General features: G+C 50.0%; 1 protein-coding gene across 2 annotated transcripts in view; it reads left to right on the top strand.

The window, feature by feature from the left end:
• Positions 1-319: 319 nt before the first annotated feature.
• Positions 320-21,379, top strand: part of arsb (arylsulfatase B) — a 134,514-nt gene continuing 113,454 nt past the window's right edge. Inside the window, exon 1 of one of the 2 annotated variants that reach the window (XM_072515997.1) lies at positions 320-1,346. In XM_072515997.1, coding sequence (XP_072372098.1) covers positions 1,098-1,346 — 249 coding nt within the window. In that variant the 5' untranslated portion in view covers positions 320-1,097. The remainder of the gene's footprint in view (positions 1,347-21,379) is intronic. The other variant, XM_072515996.1, reaches the window with a different exon arrangement.

A 21,379-nucleotide genomic window follows, 5' to 3' on the forward strand; every position in this document is an offset into this window, starting at 1 on the left:
TCTTTACACATATTGTGTGTGTGATATAGTTGCAAAATTAAGTGAGGGAGCATTTTGGTCCACAATGGACCTAAACTACAGTAATGGTTACGTTTCATCAAACAGGGGACGAGTTATATGATATCCACAAGGTTATAAAATAAATTGAATATTGTTGACGTGACCAAATATGGGCATTATGCACCCTGTGAAAAATGCAACATTATGGACCATTCCTGCATGGTGGGTACAGGAGAGGTTTGAAAATGATCACGGGGACAATCATGTGACAGCGTGGCTGAGCTGCTGGGTTCCGGGTAGTGGGCTGAGCTCCGGGTGCTGGGCTGAGCTGAGCTCCGGGTGCTGGGCTGGGGTCTGAGCTGAGCTCCGGGTGCTGGGCTGGGGTCTGAGCTGAGCTCCGGGTGCTGGGCTGGGGTCTGAGCTGAGCTCCGGGTGCTGGGCTGGGGTCTGAGCTGAGCTCCGGGTGCTGGGCTGGGGTCTGAGCTGAGCTCCGGGTGCTGGGCTGGGGTCTGAGCTGAGCTCCGGGTGCTGGGCTGGGGTCTGAGCTGAGCTCCGGGTGCTGGGCTGGGGTCTGAGCTGAGCTCCGGGTGCTGGGCTGGGGTCTGAGCTGAGCTCCGGGTGCTGGGCTGGGGTCTGAGCTGAGCTCCGGGTGCTGGGCTGGGGTCTGAGCTGAGCTCCGGGTGCTGGGCTGGGGTCTGGGTGCTGAGCTGAGCTGAGCTCCGGGTGCTGGGCTGGGGTCTGAGCTGAGCTCCGGGTGCTGGGCTGGGGTCTGAGCTGAGCTCCGGGTGCTGGGCTGGGGTCTGAGCTGAGCTCCGGGTGCTGGGCTGGGGTCTGAGCTGAGCTCCGGGTGCTGGGCTGGGGTCTGAGCTGAGCTCCGGGTGCTGGGCTGGGGTCTGAGCTGAGCTCCGGGTGCTGGGCTGGGGTCTGAGCTGAGCTCCGGGTGCTGGGCTGGGGTCTGAGCTGAGCTCCGGGTGCTGGGCTGGGGTCTGAGCTGAGCTCCGGGTGCTGGGCTGGGGTCTGAGCTGAGCTCCGGGTGCTGGGCTGGGCGCCTCTCTCTCTATGCAGAAGTTTCACGGCTGAAGTTTGCTGCTGGCAGGATGAGGCTGCGTTCCGCGCTCCGCTGGCTTTGCTTCGCCATCCTCTTCCCCATCACCGAAGCCTCCCAGCCGCACTTGGTCTTCATTCTGGCTGACGACTACGGCTGGAACGACATCGGCTATCACGGCTCCCAGATCCGGACCCCGGTCTTGGACAAGCTGTCAGCCCAGGGGGTCCGGCTGGAGAATTACTACGTGCAGCCCCTGTGCACGCCTTCACGCAGCCAGCTACTGACCGGCAGGTACCAGGTAAGGAAGGTATCCATGATTCAAACAGCAGCCTTCATGCTGCAGTTAACACCTCACCAACAGGCAGTGAGGCAGAGCCTTTACTCTGCAGGACAGTGTTATTGTGGAGATGCCGGCGTTGGACCGGGGTGGGCACCCTAAGAGGTCTTACACCAGGTTAAAGTCCAACAAGTTTGTTTTGAATCACTAGCTTTCTATTGCAGCTTCTTCATCAGGTGAGTCAAGGTGTGTGGAGTCTGCATGCTCTCCCCGTGTCTGCGTGGATTTCCTCCGGGTGCTCCAGTTTCCTCCCACAGTCCAAAGGTGTGCAGGTTAGATGGATTGGCCATGCTAAATTGGTCCTTAGGATGGGGTTACAGGGTGGTCTTTTTGAAGTGTTTGGTGCAGACTGATGGGCCGAATGACCTCTTCCTGCACTGCAGGGATTCTATGAATTTTTGTTGACCCTAAAAAAAAAATGCATGGGTACCTACCAAGCAGAGGTTTGTGAGGCAGGTTTGGGGATGATGGAACAAGTTTGACGTATGCTAGAGGGGGAGGGGGGAAGACTTTTGATCCTGGGCACCGGTGAGTGGCTCAGGGAGAGGGCTGTGATTACACTGACGCTCTTGCGAGAGGGTAACTTGCCCCGAACATACTGAGTTCTTTTTATTTATTATTTCACAGGATGTGGGGGCTTGGCTGGCTAAACCAATGCTTATGTCCCATCCCTGGAGTTAGAAGAATGAAGTTGGGATTTAGTGCAAGAGGTTGGAGGGATTTGAAAATGGGTGTGAGGACAACGGGTGATGGAAAGCAATTGAACATTTCTGAAGGATGGGGTGATGGTTGTGGAGGATTTAATTGTGCTTAAGTCTTCAAGGTGCAGAGGTTTGTGGGGGGGCGCTGGTGTTGGGGTGAATTCCATAGCAGGAGCTAAATGGCTGAAGGCAGATTGTGTGAGGGTGAGTAAGAGGCCAGAATTAGTGAAACAACTGCTTGGAAGGTAGTGAGGCTGGAGAAATGGAGGGAAATGGATCAGGCCATAAAGGGATTGTGATGATAGGTTGAGAGTTTTAATTCTGAGGTGTTTGACTGGATATAAGTCAGTGGATGATTGGTGGCTGTAGTGTAGGTTAGAATATTGGCAACAATGCTCCATCTTTGTGAAAGGCCTATTTATTTCAGTGCTCAATACATTTTGAACATTTTTTTTTGCACAGCTGTGCACATACTGTAATGGGGACAGTTTGTGAGTAACCTATACGGTACCTTCTTGGTTGTTCTGTGGCTGCAGGCACACAGCTCACATAGAACAGGCAGCAGAGTTTTAGAGAAGCTGGGGCGAGATTCTCCACTCCCGCGCCGGTTGGGAGAATCGCCTGGGCCGCCAGAACTTCCTGGGACGCCGGTCCGATGCCCTCCCGCGATTCTCCCAAGCGGCGGGAACGGCCCCGTCAAGTGCCGCAGGCCGGAGAATCGCCGGAGACACCCAAAATGGCGATTCTCCGGCAACCCCGCTATTCTCAGGCCCCGATGGGCCGAGCGGCCAGGCCAAAACGCAGGTTCCCCCAGGCGCCGTCCATACCTGGTCGCTGCCGTCGGGAACAGCCCGGGAACGCTGGGGATGCGGCCTGCGGGGGCGGGGGGGGGGGGGGATCCTGCACCGGGGGGTACCTCAAATCTGGCATGGCCCGCGATCGGTGCCCACCGATCGTCGGGCCGTCCTCTCTGAAGGAGGACCTCCTTCCTTCCGCGGCCCCGCAAGATCCGTCTGCCATCTTCTTGCGGGGCGAACTCAGAGAGGATGGCAACCACGCATGCGCAGGTTAGGTGAATTGGCCAATGATAAATTGCCCTTAATGTCCAAATTGACCTTGGTGTTGGGTGAAGGTGTTGAGTTTGGGTAGGGTGCTCTTTCCAAGAGCCGGTGCAGACTCAAAGGGCCGAATGGCCTCCTTCTGCACTGTAAATTCAATGATAATCTATGATTAATCTAGGACAAAGGTTCGGCACAACATCGTGGGCCGAAGGGCCTGTTCTGTGCTGTATTTTCTATGTTCTATGCGTGGGTTGGCGCCGGTCAACCCGCGCGTGTGTGGGTGATGGCAGTTATGCGACGCCGACCGTGTCATCTATGCGGCGCCGCCTTTACGCGGCGACAAGCCTGGCACTTATAGATGAAGCGGCCCCGATCCTAGCCAATTGTTGGGGCCTGAATCGATGAGGATAGGGACCGTTTCGCGCCGTCGTGAACCTCGACGGCGTTCACGACGGCATGGGCACTTCGGTGCGGGAGTGGAGAATCCCGCCCATGGTGTTTGCTGAGGGTGGTGATAGAGGCCAGTGGGAGAGCATTGGAACTGTTTTGGACCAATAAAGGATAGGTCAGGGTACTTTCTACCAAAGCATCCACTGAAGCTAAATTCAGTGGATGGCCAAAGAGAGCTGGGGGTTCAGGTGCATGAGGAGGTGGTGGCGTAGTGGTATTGTCACTGGACTAGTAAACCGGAGACCCGGAGTAATGCTCTGGGATCCAGGTTCAAATCCCGCCACTGCAAATGGTGACATTTCAATTCAATAAAAATCTGGAATTAAAAGTTGAATGATGACCATGAATCCATTGTCGTAGAAACCCATCTGGTTCACTACATAAGAACTAGGAACGGGAGTAGGCCATCTGGCCCCTCGAGCATGTTCCGCCATTCAATGAGATCATGGCTGATCTTTGTGGACTCAGCTCCTCTCTCCGGCCCGTACACCATATCCCCGAATCCCTTTATTCTTTAGAAATGTCCTTTAGGGAAGAAAATCTGCCATCCTTATCTGGTCTGGCCTACATGTGACTCCAGCAAGTGGTTGACTCTTAATGGCCCCCTCAAGGGCAATTAGGGATGGGCAATAAATGCTGGCACAGCCACGTCCCAAGATCTCATTGAGTGGAGGAACAGGCTTGAGGGACTGAATGGCCTACTCCTGTTCCTATGTTGGGCCTGGAAGTCACTGGGATGGTTCAGGGTTAATGCAGGCAGCCTAGGGTTGGGCTGGGTCATTTACTGGTGGTGTTTGTTATAATGGGAATGACATGGAATTGGAAGATCAGCTCAGCATTAAATAGAATGCCAAGTTTGTGAATGGTCTGGTTGAACCGTGGAAGGGGAGGAGGTTGGAAATTGATCATACAAACGTTTGTGGTGAGGCCAAATGTTCAGAGGAAATTACAGCACTTCCAGGACTGGGTGTTGCACAAATAGACGGGAGGATGGGGCTGTCGACGATGGATTTGACAGGTCAGGGAGAGGAAATTATTTATGGTATCAGTTGGGAACCGGGAAGGATATTGGGTAGTTTAGTGGGAAAATGGTTGAGGAAACAGAAGGTGGCTCTCATGTGAACGAGCTGGGAGTGGGCATGGTGCGCGATGGCAGAGAAAAGTGTTGCACAAGGACAAAGAAATCCTTGGGAAGATGTAAATTGATGGGAAGGTGGTTGGTGGGGTGCAACAGAGGCAGCTGAACAAACAAGTCCAAGAATTGCTTGCATATGTTATTGGAGGTGAGGATGGAGGCAAAAGAGGTTTAAATAGATCGTTGGTTGTGGAGTGACAAAGCAGTTGTTTTGCTGCTCAGGATGATCCTCGTCTAGGCTTTGGAAGCAAGGTCCAATAGTGCTCGATGCGGTTCAGGCAGATCTGGCAATGGCTGACTAAACCAGTTGTGTCAGATGCACAACTGCATCTGCATCACTTGGGGTTGAGGGAGTGAAGATGAGCACCATGTGGATTGTCCAAACCTATTTCTTTGGTTCTTCCATGTGATATGCACTTTGCTGAGTAGGCTTGAATTTATTGCCCATCCCTAATTGACCTTGAGAAGGTGATGGTGAGCTACCTTCTTGAACCGCTGCAGTCCATGTCATGTAGATACACCCACAGTGCTGTTAGGGAGGGAGTTCCAGAATTTTTACCCAGCGACAGTGAAGGAACAATGATATTGTTCCAAGGCAGCATGATGTGTCTTTGAGAGGAACGTACAGTTGGTGGTGTCTTCATAACACATGCTGTTCTTGTCCTTCTAGGTGGTAGAGGTTGTGGGTTTGGAAGCACCCTTGGTGAATTGGCACAGTGTACCTTATACATGGTAGATTAGACACTGCTACCATTGCATTGGTGGTGGAGGGAGTAAATGTTTAAGGGGTGCCGACCACGTGGGATGTTCTGTCCCAGATGGTTTGAGCTCGGACCAATTTCTACCCCAGCAATTAAATTTGTAAGATCCTTCATTGGCTGTAAAGCACCTTGGAGCATCCCGATGTCATGGAAATCTCTATATAAATGCAAGTTCTTAGTTTCTGTGTTACATACATACGAATTAGTAGCAGGAGTAGACCACCGACCCCTCGAGCCTGCTCTGTCATTCAATAAGATCATGGCTGATCTGCTTGTAACCTCAATCCCACATTCCTGCCAACACCCGATAACCTTTCACCCCCTTGTTGATCAAGAATCAAGCTCTGCCATAAAAATATTCAAAGATTCTCCTTGCTGCCTTGTGAGGAAGAGAACTCTGACCTGCATCATAATTTCTGGATACTAAAGTACTGAAGGACCAAAATAACAATTGAGAGGCTCAAAAAGGTAACTGTAGGCAGCACAGTGGTGCAGTGGTTAGCACTGCTGCCTCACGGCACCGAGGTCCCAGGTTCAATCCTGGCTCTGGTCAATGTCCATGCGGAGTTTGCACATTCTCCCCATGTTTGCATGGGTTTCACCCCCACAACCCAAAGATCTCGCGGAATTAAGGGCTATGGAGAGAGGGCGGGTAAATGGAGTTGAAATCAGCCATGATTGAATGGTGGAGTGGACTCGATGGGCCGAATGGCCTTACTTCCGCTCCTATGTCTTATGGTCTTATATGCCGGGTAACTGGATTGGCCACGCTTAATTGCCCCTTAATTGGAAAAAATGTAATTGGATACACTAAATTTTGAAAATAAATGTTGGATCCCAGCAGAATGCCCACAAGGAAACAGAGGTTTGGAGGTAAAACAAAGTTTAAATGATCTACACAATTACTCTTCTCCACTCCCCGAAGGGTTCTCCTGCCCCACCAAAATTTAGGCCGGGGTTTTTAATACCCAACCGGCTTCCCTTGTTAAGGAGAAGCCCTGCCCCTTTAACGGGGCAGTTCATACTCTGCAGAGGTTTTGGGGAACCTGATAGTCCATACCCTGTGACCTCGAGGGTTGTAACACTCGTTCGCCATGGTGGAACGCCATGAAGGTACTTTTGTTTGTTTTCCCTGGGCAGGTGTTCGGACATTGTCTGTGCAGGGTCTGGAGGTGTATACTGCATGGGGATTGACGCGTCCGAGTGGAGCGCCAGAGCGGTGCTGGTGGAACTGCGCCCATGTCGGAAACCTGGTCTTCGACCATCGCCAGCAGCTGAGTTTCCATCTCTGAGTCTGAGGGGTCCACACCCGCCACCTCGATGTCCTGGGGCTCCTGGACCTGTAGGACTGGTGCCAGTAGCAATGATGGAGGCAATGGGATCTGTGGGCCGGAGCAACCGAGAGGTTTTTATACCCAACAGGCTTCCCTTGTTCCCAGTGGCCTCAGCGGAGTATAAACTTCCCCGTTAAAGAGGAACCTGATGGTCCATATCCCGTGACATCCCTGTGGGTTGTAACTGTAACCAAGGCGGGAATTTTACATTGCTCGGACAGGCGCGCGCCTGTCCCAGATGCGCTTCAAATTGTGCGTCAAGGCATCAGATACATGACCCAACATTTTCGCCCACTCGCTCAATATTTCTGTTGTCGATCCCCTGCTGACAATCAAACAGGCAATTAAGGGGCCATTGAATGCAATTTTACCTGGCCCGCCTGCTTTTAAGTATGGGGGGGACAGGTTAATTGGTCAGATGGCCTTTAGGTTTTAGCTGCAACCTTGATCCAGGGTAGGGGGAAATATCAGCGCTGAAACAAAATTAACAAATGTGTCTGGGCCTGAGGTCTGTGCATGATTCTGCAGCCTAGACACAGAGTTTTAACATCAATATTTATTTTTCACAGGTCAGCAACTCCCCGAGACAGCTCCGTGCAGGCTGTGCCCCTGAGGGAGCACATTGGGAACGCCAGCCTGCACTCTCCCTGTTCTTGGCACCCTTCCTGCCCTCCCTGGCAGCACTCAGTCTTTCACAGGGCACGTTGCACGCTGGATATCCGTTGATTGGCCAACCAGTGTGAAATTGAGCTCGGGGGACCAATCGTGGCCGGGATTGGGTTTTGCCTTTACTTCTGGGCCCACCGAGGGCCCGTGCCTGATGGGCGAAAACCTTGGGCCCAAGACTTTTGAATGATTAGGGTGGAAGCCAGTGTATTATCATGATAAACTAATTTCCATACTGGCAGATGCTGTGTAATATCGATAAAATTGTGTCCAGGTATAAGTCTTAGTAATGAGCGATGGCATCATTTTTGATAGGATAGTGCACAGAAAGGAATGGTTTCAGTTTTTCATAGAAAATAGAAGGAGGTGGCCATTCGGCCCTCAGCCCTTCGGGAATGCTCAACCATTCATTATGGTCATGGCTGATCATCAAGTTCAATACCCTGATTCCCCTCTATCCTGTCTAATCCTGTCAGAATATTATAAATTTATAGGAGATCCCCTCTCACTCTTCTAAACTCCAATGAATATAATCCTAACCGATTTAGTCTCTCCTCATATGACAATCCTACCATCCCAGGAATCAGCCTGGTAAACCTTCGCTGCATTCCCTCCATAGCAAGGACATCCTTCCTCAGATAAGGTCACCAAAACTGCACACAGTTCTCCAAGTGTGGCCTCGTCAACGCCCTATACAATTGCAGTAAAACATCCCTATTCCTATACTCAAATCCTCTGGCTATGAAGGCCAACATACCATTTGCCTTCTTTACTGCCTGCTCTACCTGTGCGCTTACTTTGGGCGACTGATGCACGAGGACACCAAGGTCTCGCTGAATTTCCACCTCTCTCAATTTACACCCAGTCAAATAATAATCTGCCTTCCTAGTTTTGCCACCAAAGTGGATAACCTCACAGTTGTCCACGTTGTACTGCATCTGCCCACTCACTCAGCCTGCCCAAATCCCACTGAAGCATCTCTGCATCCCCCTCACAGCGCACCCTTCCACCCAACTTTGTAGATAATACATTTAGTTCATTAATATGTGTACCCCACTAGTGACTGCCTGCCAATCGGAATAAAGACCCATTTATTCCAATTCTTTGCCTCCTGTCTGCTAACCAGCTTTCTATCAATCTCAAGACACTACCCACAATCCCATGCGCTTTAACTTTGCATAGTAATCTGCTATGTGAGGCCTTGTTGAAAGCCTTCTGAAAGTCTAAATAAACCACATCCACTGGTTCTCCCGGTCAATTATAGTAGTTACATCTTCAAAGAATTCCAGTAGATTTCCCTTTTGTAAATCCATGCTGACTTTGCCTGATTATACCGCTGCTTTCCAAATGCTATGCTATGAAATCCTTGATAATGGACTCTAGGAACTTCCCCATGACCGACGTTGGCTCAGTGGTCTGTGGTTCCCTGTTTTCTCTTTACCTCCCTTTTTGTAGCAGGGTTATATTAGTTACCCTATATTATGTCTCTGAATGTCTGAGCATATTCCAGACTGAGGGTGAATTACTTTGTTGAAGGTTAGGTGCCGTTACGACGGCCATTTTCACAAGATCCCGGAAACAGCTGTGAGATGAATCTATTTTTTTTAATAAGTATATTTATTGAGATTTTACATTTTAGAGAATATCGCAACAAAGTAATAAAATGAAACATTGGCAATAGCGGGGTGAAAAAACCCAGCTTAACATACAGGAGTACAGAATGGAACAGGAGGACGCCATCCCAAACAGCTTAATACAATCATTAGACAAAACTCGATACTTGTACAGCTCCCACTAGAGACCGAGAAACAGGATAAGATCATGAAAATATGACAAAGGGTCCACACCCTCCCATGTCGCACAAGCCCGCAATCATCACAAAACTTTCTGCACCATGATCAGGTGCACACCAACATACAATGCCCCTCAACTCCAGCAGCACCAACAACCCATTACAGTCTCCTCTTTCCGATATCCGACCCATGTAGCCCCCATATGCCCCCATGTAGGAACTAAGAATGGATTTGACATACCCACCCTTACACAAACAAAAGAAAGTACATGGAAACCCTAGTTTGAAGGGGTGTAGCATATATGCCGCACACTGCAACTAAACCCCAATACAGGCCCAGGGCAGAACCAAAATCATTCCATACAATTGTGAAGATATGTTTTCTAGGTGTTTATTATAAACCCCTAGATAGTCAGTGGGAAATTAAGAAAATATGTGCGAAATTTGCAGAGGGGTGTAAAAATAACAAGAAGGTAATTATGTTAGGTGATTTCAACTTTCCCAAAATTAATTTATTTAGCCATCATGTTAAGGGCTTAGATGGAGTAGAGTTCTTAAAATGTATACAGGAGAACCTTTGAGCTCAATATGCAGAGGAACCAGGAGCTGGTCCGGGGGACGGGGTGGAACACAGAGTCTTGTTGTATGCGGATGACTTGCTGCTGTATGTCTCTGACCCAATGGAGGGGATGGGGGAAGTTATGGGAATCCTAGGGGAATTCGGCCGGTTTTTAGATTATAAGCTCAATATGGGGAAGAACGAGCTGTTTGTGGTGCAGGCGAGGGGCCAGGAGAGGCGATTGGGGGAACTACCGTTCAGAGTGGTGGAGGCCAGTTTTAGATACTTGGGTATTCGGGTGGGGAGGGATTGGGATAGGCTACACAAATTGAACCTGGCCCGGTTGGTGGACCAGATGAAGGAGGATTTCCGGAGATGGGACGCGCTCCCGTTGCCTCTGGCGGGTAGAATGCAGTCGTTAAAAATGACGGTCCTCCCGAGGTTTCTCTTCATTTTCCAGGGCCTCCCCATTTTCATCCCGCGTTCCTTTATGAAGCGGATTAATAAGATTATTGCGGGCTTTGTGTGGGGGGGCAAGCCCCCGCGGGTAAAGAGGGCAATGCTGGAACGGAACCGGGGAGATGGCGGGCTGGCACTGCCGAATTTCAGTAATTACTACTGAGCGGCCAACGTAGCCATGGTGAGGCGGTGGCTGGTGGGGGGGGGGGGGGGGAGAGGAGAGGAGAGGAGAGAGAGAGAGAGAGAGAGAGAGAGAGAGCTGGCGTGGGTGCGCATGGAGGCGGCCTCGTGTAAGGGCACAAGTTTAGGAGCACTGGTGACGGCGCCCCTGCCGTTCCCGCCAGCGCGTTACCCCACCAGTCCGGTGGTGGTGGCGACCCTGAGAATCTGGGGCAGTGGAGGAGACGTGGGGACAGAGGGGGCTTCGGTGTGGTCCCCAATCTGTAATAACCATAGGTTTGCCCCGGGGAGGATGGATGGGGGGTTCCGTATTTGGCAGAGAGCGGGAATAGAGAGGATGGAGGACTTGTTCATAGAAGGAAGCTTCCCGAGTATGAGGGCGCTGGAGGAGAAGTTTGCGTTGGCTGGAGGGAATGATCTCCGGTTTTACAGGTGCGGGACTTTCTGCGGAGGCAGGTGCCAACCTTCCCACTCCTGCCGTTAAGGGGGATTCATGATATGGTGGTTTCTAGAGGATGGATAGGGGAGGGGAGAGTCTCGAATATATATAAAGAGCTTATGGGGTCGGAGGAGATGCAGACCGAGGAGCTGAAGATTAAATGGGAGGAGGAGCTGGGGGGAGAGATAGAGGAGGGTCTGTGGGCGGATGCGCTAGGAAGGGTCAATGCCACCGCAACATGTGCCAGGCTCAGCCTGATCCAGTTTAAGGTTGTTCACCGCACCGGGCCCACATGACGGTGGCCCGGATGAGCAGATTCTTTGGGGTGAAGGACAGATGTGCGTAGTGTGCGGGGTGGGGGGGGGGGGGGGCAGCGAATCATGTCCACATGTTTTGGGCATGTCCAAAACTGAGGGAATTTTGGCAGGGGTTTGCCGACACCATGTCCACGGTATTAAATACGAGGATGGCAATGAGTCCGGAGGTGGCGATTTTTGGGGTATCGCAGGATCCGGGAATCCAGGAGGAGAAAGAGGCAGAGATTCTGGCCTTTGCTTCCCTGGTAGCCCGGAGGTGCATATTGCTGGCATGGAGGGACTCAAAGCCATCGAAATCGGAGACCTGGCTTACAGACATGGCTGGCTTCCTCGGCCTGGAAAAAATTAAGTTCGCCATGAGAGGGTCTCTGTTAGGGTTCGCCCGGAGGTGGCAACCATTCCTCGATTTCCTCGCAGTTGATTAAACGTCAGCAGAAGGGTTAGGTTAGTGTATCTTACGGGAGTAAGAAATGGCAGGACCTGCGGGAGAGTGTGGCGGAATTTGCACTATGTGTATACTCTTTTCTTTTCTTGTTATTTATATTGTGGATTTTGTTGCTGTTAAACTGCCAAAGAAAATACCTCCATAAAACGTTTATTTTTTTTTTTAAATATGTAGAGAATCCAACAAGGGATGGTGCAGTGCTGGATCTAATTCTGGAGAATTAAGCCAACAGGTGGTTGATGTGTTGGTGGGGGAGCATTTTAGTAATAGTGACCACAACATGGTTCAATTTAAATTTGTTATGAACAAAGAAATAGACAAGTTGCAATTTGGTTTGGGGGAAGAGTAGATTTTAATGAAATAAGGCAGGATCTGGCCAAGGTAGACTGGAAAGAGTTATTTGTGGGGAAACCTACAGAAGAGGAGTGGGAGGTGTTAATGATGAAATGGGGAGGGCACAGGCCCAATATGTTCCCTCTCGGGTAATAGGAAGTTGTAACAAGCCTAGAGAACCATGGATGACATTCTGGATACGATAAGAAGGAAAGAGAGGCTTTAACAAGTCTAAGGGGAGCAAGTCTTTAGAGGCATTAGTGGAGTATAGAAAGTGCAGGATGGAGCTTAAGAAATCACTTAGGAGAGCAAAGAGAGGATATGAGAAAGCTCTGACTTGTGAAAGTAGTGAAAATCCTAAGATATTCTATAAGTATATCAAATGGAAGAGGATAACGATTTTCACAGTGACTTCATTGCAGTGTTAATGTAAGACTACTTGTGACACTAATAAAGATTATTCAATTAATATAACCAGTGAAAGGGTAGGGCCCATGAAGGACCAAAGGGGAAATCTGTGGGTAGAACCAGAGGACGTTAGTAGGGCGTTGAACGAATATTTCACATCTGCCATCATCCAAGAGAATGAGGATGTAGCTATGGAACTCTGGGAGAGGGATGTGAGGTTCTTGAGCAAATTGCCATAGGGAGTGACATGGTATTGGAGGTATTAGTGGGCTTAAAAATTGACAAATCTCCAGGTCCAGATGAACTGTGTCCCAGGCTGCTGTGGGAGGCGAGGGAAGAGATTGCCGGGGCTCCGACCCAAATCTTTTATTCCTCTCTGGCCACGGAAGAGGTGCCAGAGGACTGGAGAGCAGCTAATGTGATCCCACTATTTAAGAAAGGTTGTAGTGACAAGGAGAAGATAGATTCTTTCAGAGAGAATATATCTCCACCTGGAGAGGCATGGTTTGATCAGGGATTGACGACATGGTAGCACAGTGGTTAGCACCATTGCTTCACAGCTCTTGGGTCACTGGCTGTGCGGAGTCTGCACGTTCTCACCGTGTCTGCGTGGGTTTCCTCCCACCGTCCAAAGATGTGCAGGTTAGGTGGATTGGCCATGCTAAATTGTCCTTCGTGTCCAAAAATGTTCGGTGGGGTTACTGAGTTACGGGGACAGGGTGGAGGTGTGGGTTTATGTGGGGTGCTCTTTCCAAGGGCCAGTGCAGACTCGATGGGCTGAATGTAAATTCTATGATTTGTAGTCAGCATGGCTTTGTCAGAGGGAGATCATGCCGAACAAATTTGATTGAATTTTTTGACGTATGACCAAGTGTATAGATGCGGGTAGTGCAGTTGAAGTAGTTTTCATGGATTTCAACAAAAACTTTAACAAGGACCCACATGGGAGACTTATTAAGAAGGCAAATGCAATTGCGCTACAGGGTGATTCAATAACGTGGATTCATAATTGGCTTAGCGGTAGGAGACAGAGGGTGGTGATAGACGGCTGCTTTAGTGTCTGGAAGCCAGTGACCAGTGGTGTACCACGGGGATCGGTCTGGGGCCCCTATTGTTTGTCATTTATATAAATGACACAGATGACTTTGGGGGTAAGATCAGTAAGTTTGCAGATGACACAAAGGTTGGCTGGGTGGTTAACAGTGAGTTTGAGTGTCTTGACTTGCAGGAAGATATAGACAGGATGGTCAAATGGGCGGATAAGTGGCAGATGGAATTTAACCCTAAAATGTGTGATATGGTACACCTTTGGAAGGAGTAATTTAACAAGGAAGTATATTATGAAAGGTCTGACACTGGGAAGTTCCGAAGAACAAAGGGACCTTGGTGTGTTTGTCAATAGATCTCTGAAGGCAGAAGGGCAGGTTAACAGGGTGGTGAAAAAGGCATATGAGACACTCGTTTTTACCAATTGGGGCATAGATTACAAAAGCAGGGTGGTCATGATGGAGTGAATAGAACTTTGGTGAGGCTACAGCTGGAGTACTGTGTGAAATTCTGGTCGCCACATTATAGGAAGGATGTGATTGCACTGGAGGGGATGCAGAGGCGTTTCACCAGGATGTTGCCTGGGATGGAACATTTTAGTTATGAAGAGAGGTTGGATAGGCTTGGGTTGTTTTGCTGGAGCAGAGAAGACTGAGGGGTGACCTGATTGAGGTGTACAGGTTTATGAGGGGCATGGACAGGGTGGATAGGGAGCAGTTGAAGGGTCAGTTACGAGGGGACACTAGTTCAAAGTGAGGGGTGTGAAGTTTGGAGGGAATTGAGGAAAAACCTTTTTACCCAGAGGGTAGTGACAGTCTGGAACGCACTGCCTGGGAGGGTGATGGAGGCGGGTTACCTCACCATCCTTTAAAAAGTACCTGGATGAGTGCTTGGCACACCATAACATTCAAGCCTATGGGCCAAATGCTGGCAAGTAAAATTAGGTGGACAGGTCAGGGCCTTTCATGCAGCAGTGCAGACTCAATGGGCCGAAGGGCCTCTTCTACACTTCAGTATTCTGTGATTATGATCAAGCCATCAGAGCCTCCCAAGGGAGACAAAAAGAGATAAAACTATCAGCACTAACCCACCAGATGAAAAACCTTCAGGGTCTCCCAAGGGAGAGAAGGAAAGAAGGATGAACTAGCACCAACACAACTAATCCATCTGACAACAAAGGATCCGGACCTGACCCAGGCCACATGCCTCACTGGCTCCTGCGCAGCACCCACCAATGAAGAGAACAGGCCATGAGATCAGCAAGGAGTCCCACGGCCCTGGGGGGAGGGGTGGGGGTGGGGAATAGGATATCCACCAAGGCATAGAACCTGGCCTAACCCCAAACCCCCGTGCACCAAAGAAGCAAAACCCAGCCTTCAAGAATCCGAGGACGCCCCCGCCATCACCCACAGAGGGACAGCCCAAGCCCGGAGGGGCAATGAGATAATAGCCAGAAAGCCGGGCCTAGCCTAGCCCAGCACCAAGCGACAAAAAAGAAACTATACCCCCAGGACCTCCAGCACACCTCAAAAACCTATACCGCTGCCGAGCCTGCCCCATCCAGGACAACGCACCATCGCCACACATACCAATAGAAAGAGGATAATTACTCCAGCCCCAGCCAAGTGCGAACCCCAGCACACGTAGAAGAAGAACTGTCAAGACCCCAACCATTGGGCCGATTTCCCCCCTCCCCCTCCCCCCAGACCAGATTAGGATAAGAACCGGACGAAGAGAAAAATAAAACAAGGAAGGGACGCCTAGCCTAACTCAAAGTGACCACCGTTGTTGAAAGGATGCCCAGAGCAAGCTCCCTCCTCAACAAACCAACCACAATTATTAGTTTCTCCCGCATGCGCCAAAGCTAATAATCTCGTTCTGATCATAGAATTTTCATTGCAGAAGGAGGCCATTTGGCCCATCAAGTCTGCTCCGACCCTTGGAAAGAGCACCCCACACCTCCACCCTATCCCCATGGCCAATCCACCTAACCTGCACATCTTTGGACTGTGGGAGAAACCGGAGCACCCGGAGGAAACCCACGCACACACGGGGAGAACGTGCAGACTCCGCACAGACAGTGACCCAAGCCGGGAATCGAACCTGGGACCCTGGAGCTGTAAGCAACTGTGCTAACCACTGTGCTACCGTGATCGATCAGGGGAGCAATAACCGAAGTGATGGAAGTCCTCCTCAGGATACAGAATCTGCCCAGACTATGGAAGGATACAGGCACAGATTCTTAAATTCAAATAACGTAAAAATGAATCCAAAAGAAAAACCTGAAACGGATTAACTCTAACTGGGAGGAGGCTATCCTCCATCTCAGTGAAATAACCCTACCAACCCTATCCACCAGCCCTTCACCCTGCCCCGGCTCCACTCGGCTTCTTTGTAAACGAGACGGGGTGATTTAAAAAGAAAAGACACCCTTCCCCGATAAACAGGAGGATTAAAACTGCACAGATCTCACTTCCCTTAATTGACTCACAATGGTTTTGCTAGAACAGGATGATAAAAGACACAGGCCATCACTCTCACACTTCACACTTCCCTACAGGAAAAAAAGACAGCAACAAATAATAAACAACATGGTCAGGGAGTAACGTTCAGGATTATAGAAGAACTGTAGGCTAGATTGCAGGATAAAGACATCTTCCATGTTGCACGAGCAGGCAAAGGATAAAGCAGGAGAAATGCGCACTCTTCAGAATCTCTCAAGAACTCTAGCGATCAGATCACGAGACACTATTACTTACACCATCCATCTCTCCGACACCCAGGCGGTCCACAGACTAGGTTCCGGCTGAGGGGAATGACCTCGCCACCTCAAACCCCTCCTGAACCCATGAGCATCCTCCTCCCAAAGTGTATTGCTGGCTTTGAGATCTCCAATGTGCTATAATTGAACATATACAATCTTGACTTTGTCATGACTGCCAGAGACAGACAGAACCTGAATCTGAATACTGTCAGATTCTGAATCTCAATCACTGTCCCCTCGTGATTCAAATTCAGTGATATTGGGACGTATTTCACCGTAACTGTTGAAAAGCATTTTGCTTATGTCTGTGTCACACATACAATATTCTCTTCTGTAAGTGCTTCTTTGAGAATTTTATAACACTCCTCTGTCCAGTGACAGAATCATTTATCGTTCAGTTTGGGTCTTCAGCAAACCTCCCACGGCAGCAAGTATGATTTTGCCTCCAATCACATTCTGGAGTTGACTGCAAATGATAACCTTACTCAGACTGCCTGTGGACAAAAAGGAGGTTAATTTGGACAAAATCTATTCGCGGGGAGAAAGTATCTACACTGGAATTGTCCAATAAAGACACAGCTGCCAGATTGGTAATGATGGAGTGGTTGTGCGTTTGGATCATTTTTCTGTTTCAAAATCACTGTTGAGCGCCACTCCTGAGCCCTCTTGAGGCGATGTTTGAGAATACACGAGCACCTGGTGTAACTTGTGCTGACGGCAGTTCAACGCAGCTGATAACTGCCACAGAGTTCAACTTCCAGGCCAATTGCACTCATTGGGGAGAGAATTACTGCCGGTGTTAGCCGCGGATGAAAATGGCAACACCAATGTCTGTGGGGAGGGGGAGTTTAGTTTTACACTCGCCAGAGTGACGACGAAAACCACGGCCCCAGATTTTCTGTGTCAGAGAGTGTTAGATAGATTGGCCGTAGGGTGGCACAGTGGTCAGCACTGCTGCCTCACGGTGCCGAGGACCCAGGTTCAACCCCAGCCCGGGTCACTGTCCGTGCTGAGTTTGCACGTGTGTCTGTGTCTGTGTGGGTCTCAACCTCACAACACAAAGATGAGCAGGGTAGTTGGATTGGCCGTGCTAAATTGCCCCTTAATTGGAAAAAAACAATTGGGTACTTTAAATTTATAAAACAAAAAGATGGATTGGCCACGCTACATCTACCTTAAGCATCGAAAGGTTGGGTGGGATTACAGGGATAGGGCAGGGCATTGGGCCTAGGTTGGGTGGTCTTTTGAAGGGTTGTTGTAGCTTCGATGAGCCGAATGGCCTTCCTGCACTGTAGGGATTCTATGATTCTAAGAACATGGACAGAAAACCCGGCTGTGCAGCTGGAGAGCTACACACTGGTTTTCTCAGCCTTGCCAGCACTCTGTACACACAGTGCAAAATTCAGCCCATCGGGTGGGATTTTCAGGCCCTTCCCGCTGGCAGAACCTTCCAATCCCGCTTGTTGCTAACTTGCTGTTGTCTCTTAATTTGGCTCTGTTTAATTACGTTTGCTTAGAGTCGCCAGGTGTCTTTCAATACCACCACAAGGTTCAAAACCGAATACTGATCAAAGACCCGATACACCAGTTAGTAAGTTCAAAAGCAATGCTCATTTATACACAGTCAAATCTACTCGTGCATAAAACTCTACAACCTAAACTATCATTATTACTAAAAGCCTATACTTCGCTTTGGGTGCCCACTCAGTCAGAGGAACAATGGCCGTTGCTCGGTTCTGAGGCTGCTGGGTTGAGCTGTTTACAGGATAGCAATTAGGAGCGTCTATCTCGTAGTGTGCGTTGACTTGGAACTTACTTGGTCTGGAGCAGCTTTGGCGGGTCTCTCCTCGCTGAGAGCCAAGGCCAAGAGAGCGATTCTCTCTTGGGGAATCCTTTTTATACCCAAAAGGGCTTCGCACACTTTTGGGCGGGCCTTGAACTTGGCCCCAATTAATTGGGCCGTTTCCCAATTGTCCTTATCGATTTTCCTCCAATGGAGGGGTGGGTTCCCTGGTTGCTGGGCGTGTCCTAGGTGGCCGTTTGTTTGCTTTGTTTTAGTCTCCTCTGGCGCCGGAGTGTCTGTCTTGGCATTGTGTATCTAAATGTTGCCTTTTGTTCCCGGGGATGGCTCATTAGTATGTAGATGGTTCTGCAGTACTGGTCTTGTCTGAGAGCTACAGCTCTAATCAACAGACAGACCTTGCACCTGCTTGCTTTTTACGGTATTCCCCAATTTTCCCTGCATTCTTTGCAAGTGTCCATTTTGTAACCGAGACGTGGCCATCCCAGAGGGCTACACACTGAAGGCCACCACGGTGGCAGGTTTGCGGCATCAGGATGGGCAAGCCACACAAAATGCCATAGAAATTGATAGGACCGGAAGATCCAATTGCGGATAGCACGGCCCGGGTTGGGAAATGGTCCCGCCCAAATGTTTTTATTTGTTTACGGGATGTGGGTGTCGTTGGTTAGGCCAGTATTTATTGCCTGTCCCTACTTGCCCTTCAGAAAGTGGTGGTGAGCTGCCTTCTTGAACAGCTGCAGTCCTTGAGGTGTAGGTATACCCCCAGTGCTGTTAGGGAGGGAGTTCCAGGATGTTGCCCCAGCGACAGTGAAGGAGCGGTGATATATTTCCAAGTCCGGGTGGTGAGTGACTTGGAGGGAATCCTCCAGGTGGTGGGGTCCCCAGGTGTCTCCTGCTCTTGTCCTTCAAGATGGTAGTGGTTGTGTGTTTGGAAGGTGCTGTCGAAGGAACCTTGGTGAGTTACTGCAGTGCATCTTGTAGATGGTACACACGGCTGCCACTGTTCAGCGGTGGTGGAGAGTTTGAATGTCTGTCGAAGGGGGAGCAATCAAGCGGACTGCTTTGTCCTGGATGGTGTCACGCTTCTTTGTTGTTGGAACTGGACTCATCCAGGCATGTGGAGAGTAATCCATTACACTCTTGACTTGTGTCTTGTAGGTGGTGGACAGGCTTTGGAGGGGGGGGGGGGGAGGGTGAGGAGGTGAGTTACTAGCCATAAGATTCCTTGTCTTTGACCTGCTCTGGTAGCCACAGTATTAATTTGACTAGTCCAGTTTAGTTTCTGATCAATGGTAACCACCAGGATATTGATTGTGGGGGACTCAGCAATGGAAATGCCATTGAATGTCAAGGGGCAGTGGTTAGATCCTCTCTTGTCGGAGATGGTCATTGCCTGGCAGTTGTGAGGCGCATATGTAACTTGCCACTTGTCAGCCCAAGCCCGGATATTGTCCATGTCTTGCTGCATTTGGACATGAACTGCTTCATTATCTAATGAGTCATAAATGGTGCTGAACATTGTGCAGTCTTAGAACATAGAACATAGAACAATACAGCGCAGTACAGGCCCTTCGGCCCATGATGTTGCACCGAAATAAAAGCCATCTAACCTACACTATGCCATTATCATCCATATGTTTAGCCAATAAACTTTTAAATGCCCTCAATGTTGGCGAGTTCACTACTGTAGCAGGTAGGGCATTCCACAGCCTCACTACTCTTTGCGTAAAGAACCTACCTCTGACCTCTGTCCTATATCTATTACCCCTCAGTTTAAAGCTATGTCCCCTCGTGCCAGCCATTTCCATCCGCGGGAGAAGGCTCTCACTGTCCACCCTATCCAACCCCCTGATCTTCCGCAAACATCCCCACTTCTGGCCTTATGATGGAAGGGAGGTCTTGATGAACTAGCTGAAGATGGTTGGGCCGAGGACACTACCCTGAGGAACTCCCTTAGTGATGTCCTGGAGCTGAGATGATCGACCCCCAACTACCACAATACCTTTGTGCCAGGTATGACTCCAACCAATGGAGAGTTTTCTTCTGATTCCCATTGACTCCAGTTTAGCTAGGGCTCCTTGATGCCATACTCAGTCAAATGCTGTCTTGATGTCAAGGGCAGTCACTCTTACCTCACCTCTGGCATTCAGCTCTTTTGTCCATGTTTGAACCGAGGCTGTAATGTGATCAGGAGCTGAGTGACCCTGGCGGAATCCAAACTGAGCACCTGTGAGTAAGTTATTGCTGAGTAAGTGCCGCTTGATAGCACTGTTGATTTGTTGATGATGGAGAGTAGACTGATGGGGCGGTAATTGGTCGGGTTGGATTTGTCCTGTTCCTTGTGTACAGGACACACCTGGGCAATTTTCCACATTGCCAGGTAGATGCCAGTGTTGTAGCTGTACTGGAACAGTTTGGCTAGGGGTGTGTCCCCGCTGACGCGAAGAAGTTGATGAATGATTGCCACCTCCGAGCGAACCCCGATATTGATCCTCGTAAGGCGAACTTGATTTTTTTCCAAGCCGAGAAAACTTGCCATGTCCGACAGCCATACTTCGGTCTTTGGGGGCTTTGAGTCCCTCCAGGCCAACAGTATTTGTCACCGGGCTACCAGGGAAGCAAAGGCCACAACGTCGGCCTCTATCCCCTCCTGGACTCCCGGGTACTCCGACACCCCAAAAATCGTCATCTCTGGACTCATCGCCACCCTTGTTTTCAGTACCCGGGACATGACGTCCGCAAATCCCTGCCAGTACCCCCTGAGATTTGGGCACACCCAGAACATGTGAACATAGTTCGCTGGTTCTCCCGCACATCTAGCACATTTGTCCTTCAGCCCAAAGAATTTACTCATCCGGGCCACCGTTATGTGGGCCCGGTGAACTACCTTGAACTGAATCAGGCCGAGTCTGGCACATGTTGCGGTTGCATTTACCCCCCTCAGAGCATCTGCCCATACGCCTCCCTCCAACTTCCCACCAAGCTCCTCCTCCCACTTGAGTTTCAGTTCCTCGTTCCCTGTGTCCTCTGCTCCCGTAAGCTCTTTATAAATATCCGAGACTCTCCCCTCTCCTACCACTCCCCTGGAAACTACTCTGTCCTGGATCCCCCTTGGTGGAAGGCGTGGAAAGGACGGGACCTGTCTACGTACAAAATCCCGCACCTGCAAGCACCGAAAGTCATTTCCCCTTGCCAGCCCAAACTTCTCCTCCAGCGCCCTCATACTCGTGAAGCTCCCTTCCAGGAACAAGTCGCCCATCCTTCCCACCTCCGCCACGTTCGAAACCCGCCGTCCATCTTCCCTGGGACAAATCGGTGGTTGTCGCATATTGGGGACCA

Source organism: Scyliorhinus torazame, chromosome 9 (assembly GCF_047496885.1).
Source record: "Scyliorhinus torazame isolate Kashiwa2021f chromosome 9, sScyTor2.1, whole genome shotgun sequence".
Classification (NCBI taxonomy): Eukaryota; Metazoa; Chordata; class Chondrichthyes; order Carcharhiniformes; family Scyliorhinidae; genus Scyliorhinus; species Scyliorhinus torazame.